Source organism: Tachyglossus aculeatus, chromosome 16 (genome assembly GCF_015852505.1).
Source record: "Tachyglossus aculeatus isolate mTacAcu1 chromosome 16, mTacAcu1.pri, whole genome shotgun sequence".
Taxonomy (NCBI): Eukaryota; Metazoa; Chordata; class Mammalia; order Monotremata; family Tachyglossidae; genus Tachyglossus; species Tachyglossus aculeatus.
This window is the reverse complement of record NC_052081.1, coordinates 36,127,595-36,155,401: the sequence shown is the minus strand read 5'-3', so window position 1 is coordinate 36,155,401 and position 27,807 is coordinate 36,127,595. Positions and strand designations below refer to the sequence as shown.

The 27,807-nt window shown below is 42.4% G+C and overlaps 1 protein-coding gene and 1 non-coding gene across 2 annotated transcripts in view; both read left to right on the top strand.

The window, feature by feature from the left end:
* The window catches only part of CNNM2 (cyclin and CBS domain divalent metal cation transport mediator 2), a 120,348-nt gene that overhangs the window by 61,703 nt on the left and 30,838 nt on the right, over positions 1-27,807 (top strand). Inside the window, 1 exon segment of the mRNA XM_038758623.1 lies at positions 22,879-23,022. Coding sequence (XP_038614551.1) covers positions 22,879-23,022 — 144 coding nt within the window.
* Positions 19,828-19,965, top strand: LOC119938934. The gene has a single exon (XR_005454619.1). It is a non-coding gene; the product is annotated as a small nucleolar RNA SNORA7 (small nucleolar RNA).

Here is a 27,807-nt window from a genome sequence, read left to right as displayed (position 1 = left end):
ATTTGTGAAGAAAGGGTAAATAGGCAAACCCCGTGAACCTGGAGTGGCATTACAGTCGAAAGGTCACTGGAAAAGGCAAATGTGTAGTCAGTAGTGTGTGACTGCACAAAAGCCGGAGAAAATAGGGGTTCAGGGTGACAAACCCTTTTACCCAAGGAAAAAAAAAAAAACAGCCAGATGCAAGCAGGGCAGATCTAGATGCTGTAAATGGAACAACTAGTAAGTAACATTTTCCATCTCCAAACTCCACGTTGAGTAATTACCACAAATGAGATTAAACTGCTGGAAAATCGCACGAGCAATGGAAACAGAAAAGGTCATTCCGTATTGCATGGGTTGAGAGGTCCAGTTATTGAAGAAGTAAAAGTAATTATATATTTCTCCGAAGTCGAAGGATTTCATGCGTTTAGTAACGTTTAAGGAAAAGAATTCTCTAAAATTCTGAGAGCTGCTTCATTCAAAATTATGGTTTTGCTAATATTTCCTAACAGGAGCTTTAGGCTCTTTATGCCATTTAGGACAGTGTTTGTGAAGTTGCCAACTTGTACTTCCCAAGCGCTTAGTACAGTGCTCTGCACACAGTAAGCGCTCAATAAATACGATTGATGATGATGATGATGAAGTGATTTATTAAAGTGAACAGGAAAAGAGGTTGGTGGTGGTTTGTTTTTTTTTAGCTGCAGGGCAATTTGTAGAGGAATAATGGAGATGGATGCAATTACATATTTGGAGTAATAGTGGAATATACCTTCAGGTGAATTCTGTTAGTGTCAACATTTTCAGATAATCAAGCTGTCAAAACAGTGGCCTCTAAGTATTGCAGAGTCATAGAATAATAGAGCCCGAAAGGACCTTGAGAAATCATCTGGCAACTCCTTGCTTCCAGGCAAGTAAATCACTCAGCCATCCTGGATGTCTTTTCTTTTTCCAAGCTTCACAACCTCTCTTGGTGGCCTGTATAGTGTTATGGCCCTGATAATAAAGAATGAATTTCTCCTTTTACACCCTACTGAAATCTCTTCTGCTTTAAGTACTTCTTGTTCCACCCAGTGCAGACATGGGGAGCAGCTGGCCAGCATCCCTCATATGGGAAGACTGTTATTAATTCATTCCTTAGCTTTCTCTTCCCTTGCCTGAAAAAACAAAACCAATTTCTTTAACCTTTCCTCACAGCGAAGTATAGAAGGAATACCGTATTTCCTCACATAATTGCCCGCTCTTTTACCATCATTTTGGGAACCCGGGGCTATTAGGAGGGAATTAGGTCTTGCAGTAAGGGGAGGAGGAGGAAAAAAGAAGGAAAAGGGGGGGAGAAGGAAGAGAAAAGTAAAAGGGCATTTCCCCTAGCCATAATCTGTTTTCATGTCTCTCTCCCACTCTAGACTGAGATCCTTGTGGGCAAGGATTGTATCTTCCAACTCTATTGAATTATACTTTCCCGGATGCTTCGTACAGCACTCTGTACACAATAAGTTTTCGATCAATGCTATTGATTGTCTATTGCTGTCTTCCAAGTGCTGCAGGAAATAGACATTCAAGAAATTATCGTACCACCCCACCCCCTTCCGCTTCTTTCTATCCTGGCGAGGGCACATTTCGAAAGAGAAAACTTTGCAGCCCGAACCTATTTCTGTGGCATTCTGACCCCCGTCGTCCTCTTGCCCGTGCCTGTGTTGCTGTCTCTGCTTACAAAAACTATATTTTATTTCCTCAAAACTCAGGGGTGGAAGGGGGAATCATTCATTGGAGACAATTTGCGAGTAGATAAGGAACTTCTCAACCCCTCTTTTTACTCTGGTTGATAGATCCTAATACGATCTTGTTTTTCTTCTTGAGCACAACTCTTCTGAAAATTCTTTAGTCAGGTCGAAACTTAGCTAGCAGGTCAGTGGTAATATCATCTGGGGCAGAATCAAAAGCATCACCAAAGTTTTCTTCTATTGCTTTTCCATTTTTCTACAAGGTCTGTCACTTTGTCACATGGTTTGTTCTGGGTTGTTTCCAGCTGACTCTTTTGTAATTACCAGGCTTGTTCTTACTCTCAGAGATAATAGCTAGTGTCTTTGGTGTAAAGTTAACCAAATCCCTAAATACTTTTTACAATGCATGCAGTTGATCCCTGATTATTAAATCTAGTTTTAAAAAAAGTAAATTGTTTCATTGCATTAGTTGGACTTGCGAGCTTTCCTTCTCAAGCGAATCAGGCATTCACATTTGATTAATTTTATAAGTGAAATAAAAAAATAAATCATCAGTAGTATTGATGGAACTTGGATATTGATGTGCAGAGCACTGCGCTAAGTGCTTGGGAGAGTTCAGTACAACAGAGCTGGCGGGCAAGTAGAGGCTCCTGTTTTTAAAGACATTAGTTATCACTTTTCTCTCATTGATGAGTGACGTTATTCCCTGTTTCTCCTCTTTGGAGTCATATAATTGGAAGCAGGGTTTTTTTGGTTGTTTTTTTTTCAGGGGTACATTATATTCTGGTGCTAGTTGTATCTCCTTTCCAGATTTAACTACTCATTTTGTCTGTGATATTTCCTTATATTTTTTTTGTGGTTTGGCCTAATTTCTCTTTTTGTCACTTTCCTATTTACCTTTCCAGTCTCTGCAGGGGTCTGGGTTTAACCTAATTTAGCATTTTGTTTCTTTCCTTAGCCTTCCTACACATTGGTATGTATAGTTTCTGAATTTACTGAAAAAAAAAAATTTTTTTTAAACAACAGTCAACATTCAACTTGACGTTCAGCTTTCAAGTTCTTGGCTGTCTTAGGTTTTCTGTATATTGTGTCCATCCTCCTAACAACCTAAGTCTTTCAAATTTGTTTCCCTAATATTAATTTTATTTTCCTGACTCCCCTGCCAACCCCTTAAAATCTTGAATGTTATCATTTTATTACTTTCACCACAGCTTCTAACCATCTATAAATCCTCAGTTTATAGGATCTTGCATTACTGTAGGGCATTTACCTGAGTAGATTCATCTAGTTTCTGCTTTAGAAAGTTGTCCCCAATGCAACCCAAAAGCCTGTGGAGACTCCACCCTCATTGTAAGCAGGGAACATTCATTAATTCATTCATTCAATCGTATTTATTGAGCGCTTACTGTGTGCAGAGCACTGTACTAAGATCTTGGGAAGTACAGGTTGACAGAAAATAGAGATGGTCCCTACCCAACAACAGGCTCACAGTCTTCCAACTCTATATTGTGCTCTCCCAAATGCTTAGTACAGTGCTCTGCACATACCAAGCGCTCAATACCATTGCTAATTATGATCTGTGGTCTAATGAATTGTTTCTCTAGTAATTTCCAATAGATCTTGACCCCAAACCACTTTGGTGAGCTGACCAAGGAAGTCCTTACCTAGCTGTGCTTCCTGGTTTGGATTTAGATCATAATCTCTTACCATAATGTTGCCCTTCTTTTCTCCTGACACTTTAGCTTAAACAGTCTCTTCTTTCTGGCCTTCTTTAATCAACCCATGATATTGGCACAAAAATAAAACCATCTCCTGTTTTTCTGTGCCTTTCTATATTTAACAGCCACTACCCATCTACTTGAGTCAAGCGTTATCCCATTACATCATAGCCCTGGTCTTATTTATTTCCTATGCTCCTAATATGTGTATACAGACCTTAAAATAGCCCTAAATTGCCCCATCCCTTTTTTGTGGAGGACCGACCCATCGAACTCTAAAAATATAATTTTAGAAGAAAAGCAAATTAAAATTCTCCAATTCAAAGCTGTCAACAGAAGGGAAGCAGCATGGCCTCCAGTGGAATGTCTGCTGTGTGACCTTGGGCAAGTTACTTCACTTTTCTTTGCCTCAGTTTCCTCATCTGGATGATAGTGGTTAAATCCTACTCCCTCCTACTTAAGACTGAGAGCCCCATGTGGCTCATCTGCTTATCTTATATCTACCCCAGTGCTTAGTTTAGTCCAAATCTTTAAATACACTGGGATGGATGGAAAAAATTCTGCACTTGCTTTGCACAGGGTTCATGAGATTTTCTCACAAATCATTTGGAGGGGCCATTAAGCAAGTCACTATTATGACTGAAGTTTCCTATTAATTGCCTCCACTCAGCTGCTGGCTAACCTATCTGGCAGTTAAGAACTTGAGTGAAGAGAATTAATGATGGGGTGGGAATGTAAGTTGATCTGTTGTTTTCTCCACAGAAGTCTAATATTGGAGCAGGGATCCAAAAGGACCCATCTCTAGTTAGATGTTCTACTCTTAGAGAAAATAACTTGGGTGTACTGAGACAAATAAATGGCCGTACCGCTTCTCTTTTTAATAACATTTATTCTAGTTTTTCTTTGTTAGTGAATGTGTTTCTTTGCCTCAGTTTCCTCATCTGGATGATAGTGGTTAAATCCTACTCCCTCCTACTTAAGACTGAGAGCCCCATGTGGCTCACCTGCTTAGTTTAGTGCCTGACACATAGTAAGCACTAAATACCATAAAAAAAACCCTAAAATATGTTGGAGGAGTGGTCCTCGGGCATTTCACCAGTTGAGGATTATAACTAGTGTAGAAACTGAAGTTAACATATACCATTTTAACTCCCAAAGGGGTGTAACATAATCTCAGGATTCTTGAGCTTGGGGCTTGTGTTGACCAGTGAACAACACAACCCGCAGGGTTCTTGGGCCTGGGGCCTTGAGTTGACCAGAAACTTGGGGTTGTCGGTTGAGTTATGTGAAGTCCAAAGTGTCAGGTTCCAGCTATGAACCAGCTGTATAGCCAGAGTGAGTGGGTGAAGTGGGAGGCTGAGGTGAGGGAATGTCTTCAGGAACTCAGTGGTTCCCTGGGGAACAGCCTGTTGTGGCCAGGGAATGTGTCTACTGTTTTATTGTACTCTCCCAAGTGCTTAGTACAGTGCGTTGCACACAGTAAGCACTCAATAAATACGACTGAATGAGCAGGGAAGCCCTCCCTCCCAACACATGAGCCCATGGAGCCGACTTCTCCACAGTCCCTGTGGTCCAAGACACCATTTCCTCACTCCCACCACCAGCGCTTAGGACAGTGCTTTGCCCTACTGAGAGCTCACCTCCTCCAGGAGGCCTTCCCAGACTGAGCCCCTTCCTTTCTCTCCCCCTCGTCCCCCTCTCCATCCCCCCATCTTACCTCCTTCCCTTCCCCACAGCACCTGTATATATGTATATATGTTTGTACATATTTATTACTCTATTTTACTTGTACATATCTATTCTATTTTATTTTCTTAGTATGGTTTTGTTCTCTGTCTCCCCCTTTTAGACTGGGAGCCCACTGTTGGGTAGGGACTGTCTCTATATGTTGCCAATTTGTACTTCCCAAGTGCTTAGTACAGTGCTCTGCACACAGTAAGCGCTCAATAAATACAATTGATGATGATGATGATTGAGGGAGAGTGAAGGCAATGAGGTTGTTGCCCACATTTTCCATGGACACTGAATAAATGCTCTTTATTCCATTTTTAAAAAAAAATGGTCTTTAAGCACTTTGTGGCAGGCACTGTACTAAGCGCTAAGGGTAGATACATGCTGATTAGGTTGGAAACAGCCCATGTCCCACTTGAGGTACACAGTCAATCCCCATTTTGCAAATGAGATAACTGAGGCACAGAGAAGTTGAGACTTGCTCAGGATCACCCAGACGTCAAGCGGGTTAGAACCTAGGCCCTTCTGGCTCCCAGGGCTGTGCTGTATCCACTAGGCACACTGCTTCCATTTTAATTTGGAGCTAATTTATATAAACGTGTCCTTTCAGTTGATGTGGGCATTTTGACAAAATTTGCCACATGCCCTACTGTAAAGGTTCCCAGGTAGATAGACCTCACCGTCAGTAAAGTAGAAAACTGATTTAATTGAACATCAGTCAAAGCAACCTGTTGTCTGCATCAAATGGGGAAGGGGCAGGTTCTTCGCAGTTCAGTAGGCAAGAGGGATTTTCTTTCAACCCGTTTGACTGACAGGTATGTGCCCACTCATTCATTTCCTGAACTTTCAGCTATTCAAATGAGCCACTGCTTTGATTAGTTTAGATCATTGTTCTCTGGAAATACAGTGGGCACTGGAACTACACGGTATTCATAATGGGTTCTGTGAGGGCTCTCCTTTCTCTATTGAAAAGCATTGCAAGTGTTTTCACTTTAAAAACATCTAAATGTTTTTATCAGTTTAGAAAGTAGGCTTTAGTCCGTTCCCCCCCCCCCCAATCAATCAATCAATCGTATTTATTGAGCGCTTACTGTGTGCAGAGCACTGTACTAAGCGCTTGGGAAGTACAAGTTGGCAACATATAGAGACGGTCCCTACCCAACAGTGGGTGGGCTCACAATCAAGGAAGGGGAGACAGAGAAGAAAACAAAATGTATTAACAAAATAAAATAAATAGGATATGTACAAGTAAAATAAATAAATACCACGAGAAAATAATAAAGAGCCCACCTCTCTCTTAGATCCAGGAGATGTAACCACTTCCATGAAGGGGAGGACAGCCCCGGGGTTTTTGGGGTTTTCTGGATTTGTTTCTGCAGGAGAATTACTGAATTGGTGATGTGCTGTTGCTGAAATCCTGGGTGTCATGGCTATATTCACATCCCTAATGCACATCCACTCACAGGAGCATGCACACTTAGCATGCCTTTGCACAAAGCCTCCCAGGTAATTGACGTTGGAGGTACTTGTCGCACATTTTAAAATGTGTTTCTCTCTCAAAGTGGTTAAGAACTGGGTGAACTTTTAATGGCCTCACCGTGAGGAAGAAACTGACAGGAATGGACAGTTTGGGGGTTTTTTAAAATAGTATTCATTAAGCGATTACTGTGTGCAAGGCATTGTTATAAACTCAGGGGTAGGTACATGGTAATCAGGTTGGATACAGTCCGTGTCCCACATGGGGCCCACAGTCTTAATCCCCATTTTACAGATGAGGAAACGGAGGCCCAGAGAAGTGAAGTGACTTGCCCAAAGTCGCATCGCAAACAAGTGGCAGAGTTCGGATTGGAGCCCAAGTCTTTCCGACTCCCCAGGCCCATGCTCTATCCACTAGGCCGAGCTGCTTCAAATCAACTGAATCAATGAACCACATTCTTATACATTCATGACCAAAACAAATATGCTAGAATTAACACCTGACTATGCTGTCACTTTCGGGGACCTTGATGTGGGAGTGAGATGGTCAAACATGGGAGGTTTTTGAGAAATGGGTAGATATGGGCTGGATATTTTGTTTTAAAGATACAGGCAGCAAAGTGTAGTATAGACTGGAGTGGGGAGAGACAGGAGATGAGACTGATGCAGTAGTTAAGGCAGGATATAAATGTCAGCGTGGCAGCACAATAGATGAAGGGGAAGGGGCGGATTCTAGAGATGGTGCGTAGGTAGAACTGACGGGATTTGGTTGCAGGTTGAATGGGAGAGATGAGTCGAGGATGATGCCAAGTTTATGGGCTTTTGTGAGTCAGGGAGGGTGGTGGTCTCTGGGGATCTCCCTTTTCAGAGACGTTCTAACTGTGGTGACCAGCCTGGCTCCTACCAGGACGGGTGACAAACAGAAAAACCTACCTTCCAGAAATATCCATAGGCTTTGAAAAATCTCCTATTTTTATTGGATGGGTTAAGCTTTTATCATTCTTAACCATTGTAGTCAATCCTCATCTATCATCCCTATGAAGACTAAAAGTCTGAAGGACATTACAGAAATAGCTTTGGGGACTGGCTAGCCCAATGACCAGGGAAGCCCTCCCTCCCAACAGGTGAGCCCATGGAGCTGACTTCTCCACAGTCCCTGTGGTCCAAGACACCATTTCCTCGCTCCCACCATTTTCATTTATTTGGTCCCTTTCAGCTCTTCTTCATTGTCCCTTTCTAAGCAGGAACCTTCAAGACTGTAAGCTCCCTGTGGGTAGGGACTGTGTCTACCACTTGTATTACATCCTACTCTCCCAAGCACTTTGTACAGTGCTCTGCACACAGTAAGCACTCAAATCCCATTGATTGAACCGTTGTCCTAATGAGTGGGGCTTGCCACCATACGGGGCTGTAATTGAGCAGAGTAGCTGTACACCAGGTATGCCAGTCAATGTCCCTGGTACGTCCCAGAAATCTTGGGTACTGCCAATTTACTCTTGGCAAGCTCTTGCTAATGGAGTAGATCTTTTTCATCCTGAAGTACACAGACCCAAAAAGAAGTATCCCGTGAGGAATCTCTCTCTCACTGACTTGGAGAGGAATGACTGTGTATGTCATGGAGTGAAGGAAGCAGATGGGGAACTGGGAAACTTGGATTGTTGAAATCTAGAAATTTGGGCCTCTGAACAAAATGCTAACTTGATTATCGATCCCTAGATTAAAGCTGAAACCCTGGGAGCCATCAGCAAACCATAAAACTAGTTCAGCAATACAGGGATTTAGCCACAGAAATATCCATAGGCTTTGGAAAATCTCCTATTTTTATTGGATGGGTTGAGCTTTTATCATTCTTAACCATTGTAGTCAATCCTCATCTATCATCCCTATGAAGACTAAAAGTCTGAAGGACATTACAGAAATAGATGCATTGGTTTCCAAAATAAAACTCTGGATTTCTAGAAAAGACACCTGCCTCTTGGGAGAGATTTAGAAGCTTTCCATCTTTCCAGCCTCACTGAGATCTCGTGGTCTCTCCTCTTTTGTCTTAGACATGTTTCCCATCACATCATCTACTGGAAAAACATTCCAGTGTGTGTAAGATGTTATAGACCACCAAAAAAGATGAAGAGGCAATGCCCTACATGCCTCACTATTTATAAGAAAACAGTACCAAAAAAAGATGGAAAAATCCAAATCTTTAAATACACTGGGATGGATGGAAAAAATTCTGCACTTGCTTTGCACAGGGTTCATGAGACTTTCTCACAAATCATTTGGAGGGGCCATTAAGCAAGTCACTATTATGACTGAAGTTTCCTATTAATTGCCTCCACTCAGCTTCTGGCTAACCTATCTGGCAGTTAAGAACTTGAGTGAAGAGAATTAATGATGGGGTGGGAATGTAAGTTGATCTGTTGTTTTCTCCACAGAAGTCTAATATTGGAGCCGGGATCCTAAAGGACCCATCTCTAGTTAGATGTTCTACTCTTAGAGAAAATAACTTGGGTGTACTGAGACAAATAAATGGCCGTACCGCTTCTCTTTTTAATAACATTTATTCTAGTTTTTCTTTGTTAGTGAATGTGTTTCTTGCCCTCCGGGCTTTGAATTCTTGTGTGATTTTCATAAACTACATTCTGGAGATCAATGCGTGATTTTTTTTTTTATGTTCTCCAAAGTATTCTTCACACTGAGTGTTCCCGCATGCCATCAGATCTGCCATTACACAGTAAGTGCTCAGTAAATACGATTGAACGAACACATATTCTCAATTCGTGGTTTGGGTAGAACACTAATGAGAAATTAGGGAACACTTCCTATAACAAAGATCTGTCTGGTTGGAATGCAGTGTGGTTGTGGAAAATGCAATTTGAGAGCTTATGCATTTGACACCGGTGAAAGTGTGAGCAGTACAATGCAAGTCTTCTTCCTCGCCATGTTTTTCAGGAACTTTGTCATAGTTCCCACATAGTTATGCTATCTGTTCTGTATTACAATGCCTACTCTCCTGTTGAGATTTCAAACTGTAGTTATTGTAATATTAACATCTTAGCCATTACCTTTCCTTGAGGGTATACGGGGCAGAAAGACCTAGAGGACTGCGTTGTGGATCATCTTCGCCGCCCACATCCTGCCTCTGGCCTGGAACTCCCTCCCTCTTCATATCCAACAGACGGTCACTCTCCAAAAGCGCATTTCCTCCAAGAAGCCTTCCCCGACTAAGCCCTCCTTTCCACTTCTCCCACTCCCTTCTGTGTCTCCCTTGCATTTGGATTTGCACCCTTTATTCACCCCTCCCTCATCTCCACAGCACGTATGTTCATTCAGTTGTATTTACTGAGCTATTACTGCGCGCAGAGCACCGCACTAAGCCCTTGGGAGAATACAATATAACAATAAACAGACATATTCCCTGCCTATGACGAGCTTATAGTCTTGAGGGGGAGACAGACGTTCATATAAATCAGTAAATTACAGATATGTACATAAGCAGGTTGGCTCAGTGGAAAGAGCATGGGCTTTGGAGTCAGACGTCATGGGTTCAAATCCCAACTCCGCCAACTGTCAGCTGTGTGACTTTGGGCAAGTCACTTAACTTCTCTGTGTCTCAGTTGCCTCATCTGTAAAGTGGGGATTAAAACTGTGAGCGCCCTCGTGGGACAACCTGATCACCTTGTAACCTCCCCAGCGCTTAGAACAGTGCTTTTCACATAGTAAGCACTTAACGAATACCATTATTATTATTATAAGTGTTCTGAGGCTGGGATGGAGGATGAATAAAGGGGCCAGGGGAGGGGGGAGAAAAGGAAAGTTGGGCTTAGGGAAATGTGGAGAAGATGCCCACATCCACATTTATATTAATATCTGTCTCCCCCTCTAGACTGTTAGCTCATTGTGGGTAGGGAACATATCTACCAACTCTGTTGTATTGTACTCTCCCAAGTATTTAGTACAGTTCTCCGCACACAGTAAATGCTCAGTAAATACAGTTGACTGGCTGCTGAACTCATCATGCTCCTTCAACCCACATATTCAGTCTGTCACCAAATCCTGTCAGTTTGATCTTCATGACAAAACTAATATCTGCATTTCCTCTCCCCCTAAACTGTTTCCATGTCCATCTAAGCCCTTACTATGTCCCACCTTGACTACTGCATCAGCCTCCTCACTGACTTTCCTGTCTCTCCCTACTCCAATCCATGCTTCTCTCTGTTCCCCAGGTGATTTTTCTAAAGAAAAAAAATCCAGTCCTCGTCTCCCCACACCTCAAGAACCCTCAGTGGTTGCTCATCCACCTCCTCATGAGTTTTAAAGCCCTCAGTCAGCTCGCTTTACCTCGCTAATCTCCTACTACAATCTGGCCCGCACACTTCACTCCCCCAATGCCAACCTACTTACTCTACCTTGAACTCATCTCTCTTGCCTCCGAATCCTTTCCCACATCCTCTGGTTTGGAACTCCCTCCCTCTCCTTAAGCAACAGGCCACCACTCTCCCTACCTTCAAATCCTTATTAAAATCGCATCTCCTCCATGAGGGCTTTCCTAATTAAGCCCTCTTTTCCCCTTCTCCCTTTCCCTTCTCCATCACCTATGCACTTGGTTCTTTCCTTTTTAAGCACTTGTTATTCATCCTACGCTCAGCCCCATGGCACTTATGTACATATCTGTAATTTACCGTAATATCTGTCTTCCCCTCTAGACTGTAAGCTACCATGGGCAAGGAACATGTATGCCAACTCTGTTGTACTGTACTCTCCTAAGTGCTTAGTATAGTACTCTGCACATAGTAAGCACACAGTAAATACCATTGATGGATTGATTATCTGTAGCTCTCTGCTAGTTCTTCGGGTTTCGTTGGGCATAGGTTTGGGATAAGGTACAAAACTATATTGAATCCTCAGGATGATTATATTGTGTGTTACTTGTAACCCAGGGTATGCCTGGCCTGTACTTTCGTGGGCAAAGAATGCGGGCGTATGAGATTTTTCTGTCAGTGGCAGTCACATTCAAGAGTATAATCTCACTGTCAACTGAGCCTTTGAACCATAGGGCAAAGTCTTACAATTGCTAATTAGAAATGCACTGCTCACCTCCTTTGGACAAGGGATTAGTAAAAGTGTAAACATTTTTAAGTGCATTCCAGGGGGAAGAGGCAGTTTTTATTGTTGAACACAGCTGCCTACTGTCACCATCTTCTGAACATGAAGAATATCTCTCTCTTTGTGTTTCTCTGTCTCTTACAGAAATGTAACACACTACCTTTACAGAGCCCCAAAGCCTGCTGGCCTGTGAATCGAAGGCTGTTTGCCTTAAGATCCATTATCATGCTGGTCTCAGACCCTCCAGTACAATTTTATTAAAGCCGTTCTCAGTGCCCTTTTTGAATGAGGGAGAGTGTTTAACTTGTGAAAGGGTAATACACATCTTGAGCTAGGACTTCTGAGTTATTGCATAACCATATTATTTGGTTTCCCTCTAGACTGTATGCTTGTGGGCAGGGAATGTGCATACAAACTCTGTTGTGTTGTGCTTTCCTAAACACAGCAAGTCAAGGCAGGATATGACAAGTGCCAAACTCTATACTAAGCACTGGGGGTGGATGCAAGATAATTGGTTCGGATGCAACGTCTGTCCCACATGGGACTCAGTCTAAGGGGAACGGAGAAAAGGTACATAATCGCCATTTTACAGCTGAGGAAATAGAGTCTGGAGAAATTAAGCAGCAGGTAAGTGGCCGAGCTGGGATTAGAACTCAGATCCCCTGATTCCCAGGCTTGGACTCTTTCCACTAGGCCGTGATTAGTGGGTGGCCCACTGTATCTGGGACTTGGAAGCCTTGGGCTGAAAAGCAAGTCACTAGCTTCCATATTTGTAAAATGAAGCTTCTCTTCCTTTGGGGAACTTTAGGAAATTGAATGTATCTTAAAGTATGAAAAGTATATCCATAATGCATGGACTCTACCAATGCTGAATAGAATGCAGTCAGAAGAAGGTGATATATATTTATCTGAATGTACTTACTAAATCACCCTGCTGTTGGTCCATTGGCAAGTACATATCTTTGGGCATCAGGAGACTTGCAGTATAATCCCAGTTCTCCAAACGGGGATGTCTGAGGAGGCGAGCCCGTGAAGGCTTCTTGGTGAAGGTCTAGCCATGGGGCTCGACATTGGAACTAGAGAAGCAACATGGCCTAGTGGAAAGAGTATAGGCCTAGGGAGTGGTGTCAGAGGATCTGGGTTCTAATTCTGGCTCTGCCATTTGTCTTCTGCATGACCTTGGGCAAGTCACTTAACTTCTGCATGCCTCAGTTACCTCATTCGTAAAATGGGGATTGTGAGCCCCATGTGGGACATGGACTTGGAAAGGATCAAAATGCCCAGGGGATGATTCTGCTGCTCCTTTTCTGTGGATGCTGTGACTGCATGTGCAGAGAGGAAAGGCCTTGGTCATTTGGCAATTCTTTCTCTTTGGGTGCCTGTAAGGCCAAGACCATCACAGATCTTCTGAGAGCTATAAAATGCTTCTGAAACAATCTTAAATTGTTCCTTCAATGCAAACCTGATTACCTTGTATCTACCCCAGTGCTTAGAGCAGTGCTTGGCACATAGCGCTTAACAATTACCATAATATTATTATTATTATTAATGAGGTATTTTCCATCACAAACTTCAGTCATTCCCTGCCTGTTCTATTACTGCTCCAAACATGTTGTTTGATGATTAGAAATTATGACATGTGTTGGGTGTTGGACTAGTTAGTGGGCACATCCAGCCATTCCCCATAGGAGTAGCAGAAGAATCAGAGTCTGCCTGTCTCAACAAAAGAAATGGGAAGGGCTTGGGAGAGACAAGCTCTCCTTGGGTAAGTCTCCCATAGGTTTTCCTACAGCATTTTCCCCTGTAAGTCCCTAACCTAACTCTCCGACCACGTCCCCTTTTACTCTCACTTTGTCCTCCTCTACGACTCCCCAAGGCTTTCCTGAGTCTCTTAAACAGGAATGATTCTGTTTTCTCACTACAGTTGTGTTGTGCCCTGTCATAGGTGTGGAAAAAGTCCCATTGACTTGAAATCAGAATTCTGTGCATAATTAGGGCTTTGATATAGCTCACATAAAAATTGTCTGGGAAAGTATTGCTCTTGGCCTCCTAAGGGTGCTTAAGTTGTTAGGATTTCATCAAATTTTCTATTTGGTGATATATTTGGAAAAAAAACAAACTTTTGGTAAGAGGGGTCTTTTGTCTCCCAGAACAGAATTATTTATAAACTGAAGCCAGAGATGTCTGTATACAGTAACTGTTTCTATATATACAACATGTATTGTTTTTATAGGCCTATTTAAAGGTCCATCTCACATTTCCTAGTGTATTTTAGGGTGGGAAAATGCAATCGGAAAAAATGTACATGGTCCTTGTGAGATGGTAAGGTAAAATAGCTGCTTTTGTGCAGTAGCTTTTTTTTTTTTAGCTGCTAGCTAGAAATAGCCAAATGATAGCCCCTGACGTGAACTTGCAATACATTTCCTTTTAGGAGAGTCTGGTTGGCCTGTTTGGCCCTTTTAAGAATAGCAGCCTAGGACTGTGTATAGTTTTAGGTCTGGGACCAAGAAGACTAGGAAGAAGGTTGCCCACAGACCCTATTCAGGTGCTTTGGACACAATAAATAAGGATGTTTTTCCCCTGTTCTTTTCAGTGTTCCTGTACAGAGCGTACGACCTTTTTTTGCCCTTTGTTTACTCTCTTGTATTGTGAAACGAAAAAGGGCAGAACATTTCCCAAAGGGATATATTAACTGGCTACTTTCTTTCACCCCCAAACCCGTTTTCCCATTTACCATCATGTTCCTCAATATCCCACCCCAATATTGAGGTGGAAGGTCTGCTTGTTTGTAAGAGTTCTTTAGGAAATGCCAAAAACCTAATATACATAGAACTATTCTTCATATTCAGTGATGATGATATAGATGGAAGTGTAGCAGAAAAGATTTATACCCCTCTGAGAGTCCATTCCATGTGATGTGTTATAGAGACGATCCTTTGATGCTCCATTGTGTTTACCACCTTCAAGCACCTACTTTTGCTTTCAAACCTGCTTATTGGTATCACAGTCTTCCCACTCACTCAGGGAGAGCGAGCCCGCTCTTTGATTACCACGTGCCCAGCTAGTTTGTCTGTTGCAGGTAGTACACTGACTGATTGTGACCGTGGCCCCCCGTATTTTAAATGTTGGTTTTGCCCTCCTTACTTTCCCAAATGAGTCTTTTCCATTTCCTCCCAAGAAACTGCTTGGCTATGCTGTTTTCAGTCCCTTCTTCTCGCTTGTCCCATGTAATGAAACTGAGTTGCAATGAGTATTGTTTCAGTGCTGATAAAATGACTTCTTCCAGCATTTTCGTTAATCCTGTCTTGCCAAATAATGTAGAGGTGGCTCATGAGGTCCTGACAAAGCAAATATGTAATTTACAGAAATATTCAATGTTGAAAGTAGGATGAGGAAGAGAGCCCAGTGACACAGTTCTTCGTTACCTACTTTCGTCATCCTTTTTGCCCTCCATCATCAATCGTATTTATTGAGCACTTACTGTGTGCAGAGCACTGTACTAAGCTCCATCCATGGCCATTATTGGGTTGCCTTTTTGAAATTTGGTGACATTTCTGTGTATTCAGAGTTGGACTGTGGAATCACTCTGGGTTCTGATTTACCCTCATATTTGTCTCATTAATTTTCCCAAATGTGTGAAGTCACATGACTGAACCCCAAAGTGAAAATGGCCAGAACTCACTATTCTCCTCAAAAACTATATTTTGGGTCATTGACACAGCCCACATAACTGTGCTGGTTGTCATGCAGTATATGTTGAGAGAAAATAGATGCGGTTAGATAATTGTAACCGTAAGTGTGGCACTTATGAAGCACTTACTCTGTGGTAAGCACTGAGGTAAATACAAGACTATCAGATCAGACGTAGTTCCTGGCCACCTACACAGGGTCGCAATCTAATTTTATCCCCATTTTACAGATGAGAAAGCTGAGGCCGGAGATGCTGAGCGACTTGCCCAAGATCATACAGGAGGCCAATGGCAGTGCTAGATCCCAGGTCTCCTGTCTCCCAGCCCGTGCTCTTTCCAATAAGTCATGAATAAGTACCTTTTAAGTGCTTACAGTGTGCAGAGCACTGTACTAAGCTCTGGGAAAGGATACAGAGGTGCGAATTAGACATGGTTCTTGTCTCTGGAGGGACTGAATTATTGGCAATTGGTCAATTATGAAAGAGTTCATTCAATTCTTATTTATTGAGCACTTCCTATTTGCAGAGCACAAAGAGTTGAATACAAGCTTGCATCTAGTCAACAGCTAGAAAGGCTTCTCTAAACCACACTTTGCTGAGACTTTTAAAAAATACCTTTTTTTAAAAAAAAAACCTGGGCTTCAACAATAACTCATTAAGAAAAATGTTTTAAATTATCCTTCCAATAGTAGTTTATTCACAAGTTTGTTCATAGAGTTTAGTAGCCAGGATGCTTATAAAGAAATATGAGGAGCGAAATTAATTTCAACATTCAATGCAATTTAAGAAGTTTATTTCTCTGAATAAAAACTTTTTGATAATGATTTATAATGTAGCTTATATTTGTTATAAAACTTGAACTAGAGGTAAGTGAAAAATAGAAAAAAATTTAAATAGCCTGGAAGTGGTCATAACTAACTTTGCATTTTTTTTTTGTTCTTAAAGTTTGTGTCAATAATCCCAATGAAAAACAGCAAGCATTTTCTCCTCAGATCTCCTTCTGACCAAAGTTTCTGTTTGCTGCTTTGCTTAGCAGTTGGCATTTTACCTGTCTGAAGTATTTTGACTGGTTTTCTAAACTGGTAGTCTAGTAATGCTTGCTTGATGATATTTTATATTTTTGTAGACTTCATTGAGGATCTTAAAACACTTTGCAGTAGGCTATTCTTGAGATCTTATTTTTTTATTTCAATAACTTGAGAATTATTTATTGAGATTTCCGGTCATTTGCCTGAGCACATACACTGATTCCGTTCTATGAATAGATGTTCCCATTCTTAAGCTCAATACTTAACAGTAATATAATCTTGAGGTCTTTTTAGCTTTTTGAAGTGTTTCTCTCCATTTGTTGTGTATAATTACTGCCATACAGTTCCGTTCTGTTTTATATAATCACTGTAGAATTATGTCCAATTTTTTTATGTTATGTAAATGGGCGTATTTTAAGCATCTAATGTTGATGGATTTCATGGCACGTAGTGAATAGGAATATTTTTAGAGCATACAGACATGCGCAGTCATGCACCTCCCCCATGCCCCACCTCTATAATTAAAGGAGAAAGGTAGGGAAAGATGACAACAAGAGATCCCGATTGATTTGCCGATGGTTTCAAGACTGCAATTGGGCTGGTGGGGTGTGTGGAAAAAGTCTCAATAATAATAATGATAACAATAATGGCATTTGTTAAGCACTTAGTATGAGTCAGACACGGTACCAAGAGCTGGGGAGGATACAAGGAAATTGGGCAGGACACAAGACCTCATCCCCATACGTGGTGCAGGTCTGTGTCCCGGGGGGGCAGGGCCTTGGGGGTCTTGGAAACGTGGCCATCGGGAACCCTGGAGAACAGGTCCTGCTGGGGGAAGCAAGAGCACTCCCAGTCTGGAGCATGGAGCAGGGCTGTAGACAGAATCAGTGGGAGGAGATGTTGTAGACGCAAATCCAGGTTGTCAATCAACAGAAAAAGGCAGTTACCTCAATCAGTTGGATTTATTGAGCACTTACCGTGTGTACAGCATGGTACTAAGCACTTGGGTGAGTACAGTATAGCAGAGTTGGTAAACACTTTCCCTGCCCAAAAGGAGCTTACTGTAATAATAATAATGATGGCATTTATTAAGCACTATGTGCAAAGCACTGTTCTAAGCGCTGGGGAGGTTACAAGGTGATCAGGTGGTCCCACGGGGGCTCACAATCTTAATCCCCATTTTACAGATGAGAAGCAGCATGGCCTTAGTGGATAGACTGTGAGCCCACTGGTGGGTAGGGACTGTCTCTATATGTTGCCAACTTGTACTTCCCAAGCGCTTAGTACTGTGCTCTGCACACAGTAAGCGCTCAATAAATACAATTGATGATGATGATGATGATGATAGAGCACGGGCCTGACAGTCAGAAGGTCATGGGTTCTCATCCCAGCTCCTCCACTTGTCTGCTGTGTGACCTTGGGCAAGTCACTGTGCTTTTCTGTGCCTCAGTTCCCTCATCTGTAAAATGGGGGTGAAGACTGTGTCCGACGGGACTGTGTCCAACCCGATTATCTTGTACCTACCTCAGCGCTTAGAACAGTGCCTGGCCCGTAGTAAGCACTTAACAAATACCATTGTTATTTTTTTTAAGAGGGGGAAACAGACATGAAAAGAAATTATGGATACGTATATGTGCCGTGAGGCTGAGGGTGGGATGCCGTGAGGCTGAGGGTGGGAAAGCGCTTAGTACAGTGCTCTGCACATAGTAAGCGCTCAATAAATACGATTGATGATGATGAATAAATGATATAGATTCAAGTGCAAGAGTGACAAGGAAGGGAGAGGGAGTAGTATGGAATTCACTGGGCACAAGTTGTGTGGCTCATTTCAAACTAGGCTGACTGAAATCTAAAGTGAGGACAATTTAACCCAATTTTACTGAAGGGCAGATTTCTTATAGGAAATTCACGAGCTTAATTTGCGTTAAAATGTTTTCCCCTTAGAGGTCATTTATGTTGTACTATGTCACCTGGATCAGCCCCAGTGAGTTCCCTCTAAAAATTTCTGCTATTTTTTGTTAATATCAGTCGGTGCTAAAGAATCATTCTCACCTAAGTTATAAGCAAAACTTTAGGACCAAACTCTGAGGTGCTTGCAGGTATGGGAAGCACACTTCCACTTTCATCAATCAGTAGACCTACTGTGTGCAGAGGACTGTGCTAAACACTTGGAAGAGGTCGATGGAATCAGTAGTCATGGGGAGGCACACCCACAAGTAAATTAGAGATCAAAGGAGGTAACAGAGTATATTTAAGGTATGTGCCTAAGTGCTCGGGGGATTGTGAGTATTTAATTTGGTGGGGTGAAAGTGCTGACATGGGAGTTGGGCGCTATAAAGTGAGGAGATTATATATTAATTAGGGAAGGCCTCCTGGTAATTAGGTGGTACGAAAGTGCTGACGTGGGAGTTGCGGAATTATAAAGTGAGATTATAAATTAATTGGGGAAGACCTCCTGGAGGATATGTGATTTCAGAAGGGCTTTGGAGATGGGGAGATCGCTGGTCTGCAGGATGCACAGGAGGAAAGGTCAAGAGCAAGGTGGTCAGCAGCAGGAGAGATGAGGAAAAGAAAGAGTGAACAGGTTGGCTTGAGAAGAACAAAGAGTGCGAACTAGGGTTTAGTGGGAGAAGATATTGGAAAAGAAAAAGGGAGAAAGCTGATTAAGTGACTTAAATTCGGTTGCCACGTGTTTTTCTGTTTGTGAGTATGGTCAACCATTGGAGGTTTTAGAGAAGAGGAGAATGATGTTTAAAAAAATGAATCAGGCAAGAAAGTCAGGTACGGATTGGAGAAGGGAGAGCCCAGAATGGAAATAGCTGTCAGGCTGGCATTTGACAAGTTTCCAGACCAGTGTGGTGGATGTTTGGGTGGAGAAGAAGGGGCAGTTTCTGGAAGATTCTGGAGAAAGAACTGACAGGATTTGGCAACAGACTGAATTTGGGGGCTGAAAGAGAGAGGAGTCAGGAATATTGCCAAGGTGACCTGAGCCATGGGGAAGATGGCAGTGTTGTCAATTGTGTTGGGAAAGTTAGGTGGAGAGGGTTTGGGTGAAAAGCTGAGTTCCATTTCTGAACATATCGAGTTTGAGGTGCCAGCATGACATCCAAATGGAGATGTTCTGAAGGCAGGAAAAAATTCAAAGAAGGAGCAAAGTTAGGGCTAGTGAAGTGGAAGGTGAAGCTGGGAGTGGACAAACTCCTGGAGGGGAGACCAACTCAAGAAGAAAAAAGGAGCCAGAACAGGACTGTAAAACACGCAATTAGAGGATGGGAGGTAGAGGAAGAGCCAATGAAAAGGCTGAGAAGGGTGGAGGGCCAGGAGAGAACTCTCAGAAAAGCCATAGGTAGTGTTTCCAGGAATAGGCATGGTCCACAGCATCAAAACCCCTCTCAGGGTCGCACCTGGAGAGTTTCCAGTACTCTACCAGTCTCGGCTATGGGAGGGAGAGTCAAGCGGAGGCCTACCCATTCCATTCCTAGTTTGGGCAGTGGCTAGCAAATGGAAGGCAATCTGCTACAAGTCAAAACTCACCTATGCTGGGCAGCAACGGCACGGAAGAGAGTCAAGGGTGGAGACTCAAATTTATTGCTCAGGAGGCGGCAATGGTAAACCACTTACATATTTTACCAAGAAAACTCTATGAATACACTACCAGAACAATTGCAGATGGAGAGCAGGGCGTTCCAGGTGAGATGTGTCCGTGGTGTCGCTGTGGGTCGGAAACGACTCAGCATAAGACAAGACAGCATCAGAAGTAGGGGAGAGAAGGAGAAGGATTAGGACAGGATGGAGTCCATCAGATTTGGCAAGAAAGAGGTGACTTTGGAGAGAGCAGTCCATTGGAGTGAAGAGGGTAAAGAACATTATAGAGGGTCAAGGGTCAAGAAGGGAATTGGACTAGAGGAAGTGGAGTAGAGGAAGTGGAGTGGATGGAGGTGTTTGGGCAGGACTGGGAGAAGGGGAATGCGGTAATAGCTGGGTGGTGGGATCCAGACAGTTGAGTTTTTGTTTTTCTCCTTAGCATCGAGGAGATGAGGGCATGTCTGAAGGCAGAGGGGAAAGGAGTCATCAGAGTGAGCAGTCGAAGGTGGCAGTTGAGTGAAGAAGTGCACACAAGTCATTTTAGAAAGAAGGGATGAGTTAGAAGGTGAAAGAAGGGGTAAATTTTTGAAAGCAGGGAAGCCACCTCCTTTTAAGAGATAATTGAGAAGGGTGAAGGAGCTGGGGAGGTGAGGAGGAGTTTGGGAAGTGCTCACACCTTTCATTTTCAATTTTAATGGCAACTATCGCTAGAATCTAGCCTCAGGAGAGGCCTCTAGGATCCCTTTGGGTTTTTTCAAGCTGACCTGCTGAAACGCTCACTCAGCTCCCTCAGCCACTCATCTAGATCAGCCTCATAAAACTTCCAATCCTTACACCTGGAGACCCTGAAGAGGTATAGAACATACACTTTGCTTTATACGAGTCTCCGGACAACATGGATTTCCAGGTTCTTGGAGCGTTTTTATAACTTGAGCAGAACAGTGCATTCAGAGACTTCTGCCACTTTTTTGTTTTCTTCTCTTTGGATGTATATTTCCGTTCGTCCGGTTTGCCCAGAAAGCCTAACCAAGTGCTTTGCATGCAGGGAGCGTTCAATATGAGCTATTGACTGACCTTGCCTTTTCTGTCTACAATAATCTCCTCTAATGTTTAGTGCAAAGCAGTAGCCAAGCTAGTGGTTACAAAAATGTTGTTGATGCTGACTGACTGGAGATCTCGAGTTACCTTGCCCATATTTACAGACATTTATATCAAGAAAGATGTTGGTCAGCAGTGGTTTTACTCTCAGGACAGAAAACTGACCCCACTACCTTCTAAACCTCTTTTACATTTCCTTTGCATGTCATTCCACGTGCCTTGTTTGGTCAGTACATAGAGTTGCTAGCAGGACACTTCTAAAGAGAGCCAAGTCTATAGTGCATTGACCATCTCAGAAATAATTTGTGAATAGGAAGAGTACCTCTTTCACTGTGATCAGGGAAAAGGAAAGATTGGGAAAGCAAGACGTCTTACCGGGAATCGTACAGGTACCAGAAGAATTTACCTTTCGAAGCCAAGGAAGCTAGTGAATTGGAAGGGGGTAAGGAAAGAAAATGAAGGAAAAGGCTTTTGAAGGTTGTGCCAAGATCTCTAATAACTTCACTCTTCAAAGTTGGACTCATATTAATAAGTCCACATATAGTATGGCCCCTTCAGAGTGAGATCCATTGGTCTCCGGAGTTGGTATTTAAAGTATGTCCATCTGCATTTAAACGAATAGCTCCAAGACAATCAGATTATGTGGTAGTTACTTTGGTGAGAATATCGCCTCAGTGGAATGGAAACTTCATTTTGAGTCTAATATTAGACCTTGCTTTGGAAAATTCCTTTTAAATGATCACAAGCTGGGAATAGCAAAAGAATTCAACTTTCGATAGACAGCATTCACCAAGAATTTTTTAACTGCTTATGTTGGGTCCCTGGGAAAACAGATGTGAAAAATTTACCGCACTGAATTGACTTGACCTGATGCAGTGTTTATATCAATTGTTGATAAGTTTCCCTCCCTAGTCTAATTTGTTCAAAATATTTTCATTCTTTGAGCATGAAGTGGGTCTGGGATGGAAATTGTTCAGATGCCTGTTAGTCTAATAATCTGAACTTTTAAGCTTCCAGCCATTAATGTCTGTAAAGGGGTTTAAGCCAAAAAAACCCAACTATTTTGGTAATGTCTAAGGGATGCTGAGGCAAATTTGGGGGCTCAAGATTGAGAAGAGTGCAGGCAGCAAAGGAATGAAATCTATATTATCCAGCCTAATTTCATCTGCAGTGAGATCAACAAGTCTTGGGTCTCTGAAAATTTTTAAGTTGGTGGGGGGTGGAACTCACTGAACCTGTAGTTTTAATACACATTTGAAGGGGGAGAGACTTTGTTTTTCCTTGATAAAAGTAGCTGTAAAACTAACCTGCACCATATTTCAGAGATGTGTTCTATCGTGCTTTATGGGAAGATGCCAGTAAGAGTGTTTGGGGTTATTTAAGGAGCTGGATTTATCAGACTGGTAGAAGAATTGGTGGTAGAAGAGAATTTCTGTGCATCTGGTCTGTTGAGAGACATGAGTGACAACAGTTGAACTCACTGAGAAAGAGACAACTTGGATGAAATGGTCACTTCTGTAGAAGATGGCTCTTGACCTTTTCGTCTTGCTCTCTGTGGACGGATTGCATGGATGTTTGCATTTGAGAGCACCCATTCCACTTGAGAATGCAGAATGCCTCTACTTTCTTGGACTGATAATGTGGTCCGTGTGTTTCATTATGAAAATGTCGTTTCCTACAGAAATGAATATCTCTGATAAAAGGTAAATTTAGTTTCCTTTTTAAAAACTGTATTACTTTTTCCTTTTTTGAAGGTAAATCTCACCTGGCAATAGTGCAGCGGGTAAACAATGAGGGAGAAGGGGATCCATTTTATGAAGTTCTGGGAATCGTCACTCTAGAAGATGTGATTGAAGAAATCATCAAGTCCGAGATACTAGATGAAACAGATCTGTACAGTGAGTAGACTATTTTCCTTACTAACTACCACTAGAATTGCTCTTTCAGCTCTTCGGTATCAGGGTTGCTTTATTTCTCCATTCCACAGTCTGTAAAATGTAACTGTAGACTGTTCAAAAACAACCCTTAACCACTCCAGGTCAGAAGAAAAATTCCACTGGTATATCAATCAGTCGATTAATGGTATTTATTGAGCGCTTACTGTTTGTAGAACACTGTGCTATGCGCTTGGTAGAGTGCAGTATAACTGAGTTGGGTTGGGAGACATGTTCCCTGCTCACAATGAGCGTTCAGTCTCCTTTTACCTGGTCGTTAGCGTCCTCGATGATCCGATGGGGCCTTTCTGAAGGTGAATCAGAGGTGGAAGTAAATTCTCGTTACTCGGGGACTTCCCATCCCAGACAATTTCTGGAGTAGCATAATGGCCCCCAAGATCCTGATTTCCATCGTCTGGACCTTAATAACACCAAGAAACTACCTTGTCATAGCCAAAACAGTTCACTTGATATCGCCAAGGTGGATTGAGTATCGTTGCCGCCAACAAGTATTTGAGTGCCCAGAGAGTGGAAATAATAATTAATAATAATAAGCACAAGCACTGTACTAAGCACTGTGGTGGTTACAAGATAATGGGGTTGAACACAGTCTCTGCCTCACATGGAGGTCACAATCCAAGTAGGAGGGAGTTATCAGTCAATTTTATTTATTGATAGAATTTAATCCCCACTTTCCAGATGAAGAATCCGAGGCCCAGAGGAAGCGAGGGGACTTGCCCAAGGTCACACATATTAAGCAAGTGGCAGAACCAGATTAGAACCCAAGTACTCTGACTCCCGTGCTCTTTCCACTGGCCACTCTGCTTCCCAAGCAAAACACTGAACTAGGCACTTCGATCCATTAGGACTGGACAGATGGAGTCTAAATTTTCATTTTGCACCTCCAGGAAGGTTTTCATTCAGACTATTTTTTAATTTCCAGGTTGGTCCCTACCGTATCTTTTCTGTTTCCCCAAGCTCCTTGTGAGCAGGAATCACATCTCCCAACTCTTCTGCATTGTATTTCCCCAAGTGCTTAGCACTGTGCTCTGCACACAGTAAATGCTCAATAGGTACCATTGATTGAGTGAACTATTCACCATCTCATGGTGAGAAGAGAGAGCTTTGATTGGAAAATGATAGTCTGATGCTGTGAAGGAATCTCTGGGATCCATATTCCCACTTCTTCAAAAATTCCCCCAAAACAAAAAAAAATCTGGTAAAGGTTAGAGTTGCCTTTGTTTTTTTTTTTCCCTTTCATTCCATCCAGTTATTGCATATGCCCTTTCATCACCCTAAAAATGACCACCTCCTTGTTGGTGCTTACTTAAAAAAACCTAGTTTGCACACTTTAGTAGTTTCATGAAATAAAGCAGGTTAAGCGAAAGAACACTAAGGAAAGTATAGTTTGCTGCAGGAAATAATGTAAAGGGCATTAATGTGTTCCCAAAATATAAAGTGATTAAAAAGCACAATATAATTAACGTACTCAACCAATGAAGCAGCGTGGCTTATGGAAAGAGCACGGGCTTGGGAGTCAGAGGTTGTGGGTTCTAATCCCGCCTCTGCCACTTGTCAGCCATGTGACCTTGGGCAAGTCATTCTCTGTACCTCAGTTACCTCATCTGTAAAATGGGAATTAAGACTGTGAGCCCCATGTGGGACACCCTGAAAACCTCGTATCTACCCCAGTGCTTAAAACAGTGCTTGGCACATAATAAACGCTTAACAAAGACCAACATTAATATTATTATTATCAAATAGCAACCATGCCATTAAAAATATGATTTTAGATATTTATTTGTTAATCTGTGTAGAAATTGACCTCCCCAAAAGCTTTGCCCACATTAATTTGTTGCTCACCCGAGTCTAGATACTTTTGAACATAGAATTTTACCGCCAAACTTAAATTCTAATGGTGTATCTTAAATTCTGTTGTTGTTTGCAAGATGGTTGCCACATCTAACCATGCTCTACAAGCCACTTGGTTGCTGCAAGCAGGTTATAAAGTCACGTTGCTTTGCTAAAGAAAGCTACTATTATTTGAGATTTGCTTTGAGGTCATGATGTACTATACTTGAAAGGTAACAAAAGTTCAGGGCTAAGCCCAGCAGCCGTCTAGAGCACGTACGTGGCAATAATCGAGAGTATCAGGAAGATTGCCAGCTTTAAGCTCTTTGTGGGCAGGGAGTGGGTTCTACCAACTCTGTTGTACTGTGCTCTCCCAAGCACCTAGTACAGTGCTCTGCACACAGGAAGAGCTCAATACACTGCACTGCTGGATCGATTTAAAATTCAATAACACTGCCATGAAAAAGCACTCGCTTGGAGCTAATGCTGCTGTGATCCAACAGCACTGCCTAACCATTTCCCTTCCTCTACCTTCTAGCTATTAGCCCATCTCAAATGAAAATGCGGTACTGGCACCTATTCAGCATCGACAGTAGGACAAAGTGCCTTTTTGTTGACTGGAATGTGAAAGGTAGCACTTTGGAAATGAAGTACTGCTTTTAAGTAGGCACACACCCAACTCAAAATCAAATTAAAAAGTTTTGTTAGTACCTATTTACCTTATCATTTATTCATTTAAAATATTGTGCTTTTTCAATCCCTGATTTTTAATACTTCTGTATTGTTTTAGTTAATGTTTTGAATCTTGGGTGCATGCTAATCAACTGTACATGATCTTTCCTTTGGGAAAATATAGTCCATTTAGCAATCAGTGGTATTTATTGAACGCTTACTGTGCTGCACTAAGTGCTTGGGAAAGTCCAACAGAAGGAGTGGTCGTGATCCCTGTTCTCAAGGAGCTTTCAGTGTAGTCGTACATTAATAACACTCTATTTTCATGGATTCCATTAGGAGCACTAACTGGGATTTAGAGGATTAGACTAATTCAGGTAGTGTTCGGACTTTCCAGGTAGTGAAGAAAGCGCATATTTACCTTCTTTTAATCTTGCCTCTTACAATTGCTCACTTCCTTTTAAGTGAAGTATATATAAATATCTGTACTCCATGTGCCCATGTATTATATTCATTCACATTGACGCGTTTCAAGTGCGTTTGCTCTTTTGATAGAGAAGTTGAGGATCTGACTCATTCAGGTGACATAGATGAGGGAAGGTACTTGGAAACTGAGCCTTTGTCTGAACCCAGTTTTTCTTTTTTTTTTTTTTGCTTTTTTTCTTCTAATTTGAATAAAAAACCCAACACGAAAATCCCAAGAAGAGACAATCATGCCAGACATAAGTCAAAATCCCATGAAATGGCTTTCATTCATCAATGCATAGGAGTTAGGACTGCCTCAATTAAAAGAGATTTGGAACAAGGTACTCCTTGTTGGGGGTCCCCGGCCTAGGACCGTTTGAGCTGACAGGCCTCAAACAGTGGCCCGCTGCAGCCTGACCTGGGTGAAAAGCCGGCCACAAGGCCCATGTCACCAGGGTTTTCACCACAAGAGAAAGACTGTGAGCCCGTTGTTGGGTAGGGACTGTTTCTATATGTTGCCAACTTGTACTTCCCAAGCGCTTAGTACAGTGCTCTGCACACAGTAAGCTGTCAATAAATACGATCGAATGAATGAATGAGGACCTTCCGGGGCCTCGCAAACTGCAGTTTGACCCTCCTGCTCTACAACGTCCCCCCAATAATACACACTTTTTTTCCTAGTAAGAGGAAAGTTTTAGGACAGACATCCCCACATATGCACATTAGCTCATTCAGTCGAATTTATTGAGTGCTTACTGTTTGCAGAGCACTGTACCGAGCGCTTGGGAGAGTACAACTGAGAGCCTCAGTTTCTTCATTCGTTAGTTAGGGGTAAAATCTCTCCTTCCCTCCCTCCTATTTTTTTGTTTTGTTTTATGGAACTTGTTGAGCAATAAACAGACACATTCCCTGCCCACAAGAAGCTGTTTTCCAAATAGTATCATCATCATCAATCGTATTTATTGAGCGCTCACTATGTGCAGAGCACTGTACTAAGCGCTTGGGAAGTACAAATTGGCAACATATAGAGACAGTCCCTACCCAACAGTGGGCTCAAGTATCCAAGTAATATGATCCCTTAGCAAAGTAAAAGGAAGCTTATAGTTCCGTAGACATTCATCTCGTTTGGCAGAAATAGGAATTTTCGGTCACAGCTGCTAGTGTCCAGGAATAGTCTTACGATGTATCTTTGAAGACATTGTTATGGATGATGAGAAATCTAGTCCACTCCTGTGGGATAGGGGTGGGGCATCTATGGAACAGGGCCAGAAAAAGAGGGTGGGGTTAGAGGGCGGGGGTGTAGGGGAGGAGTAGGAAAAGAAAGAAGAGAACAAAGGAGAGAGGAAGGGGTAAAGGGAAGTGGAGGAAAAGGGCAAAGGAGGAAGGGTGGTAAGAGAAGTGGGAAAAGGGCAAAAAGAAGTGACAGAGAGGTAGTGAGGCCTAGTGTCACCAAAACCTGCCGGTCTCAGCTCCGCAACATTGCCAAGATCCGCCTTTTCCTCCCCATCCATACCACTACCCTGCTTGTTCAAGCTCTCATCCTATCCCGTCTGAACTTCTGCATCAGCCTTCTCTCTGATCTCCCATCCTCGTGTCTCTCCCCACTTCAATCCATACTTCATGCTGCTGCCTGGATGCTGTTGTCCAGAAATGCTCTGAGCATGTTACTCCCCTCCTCAAAAATCTCCAGTGGCTACCAATCAATCTGCGCATCAGGCAGAAACTCCTCACCCTGGGCTTCAAGGCTGTCCATCACCTCAC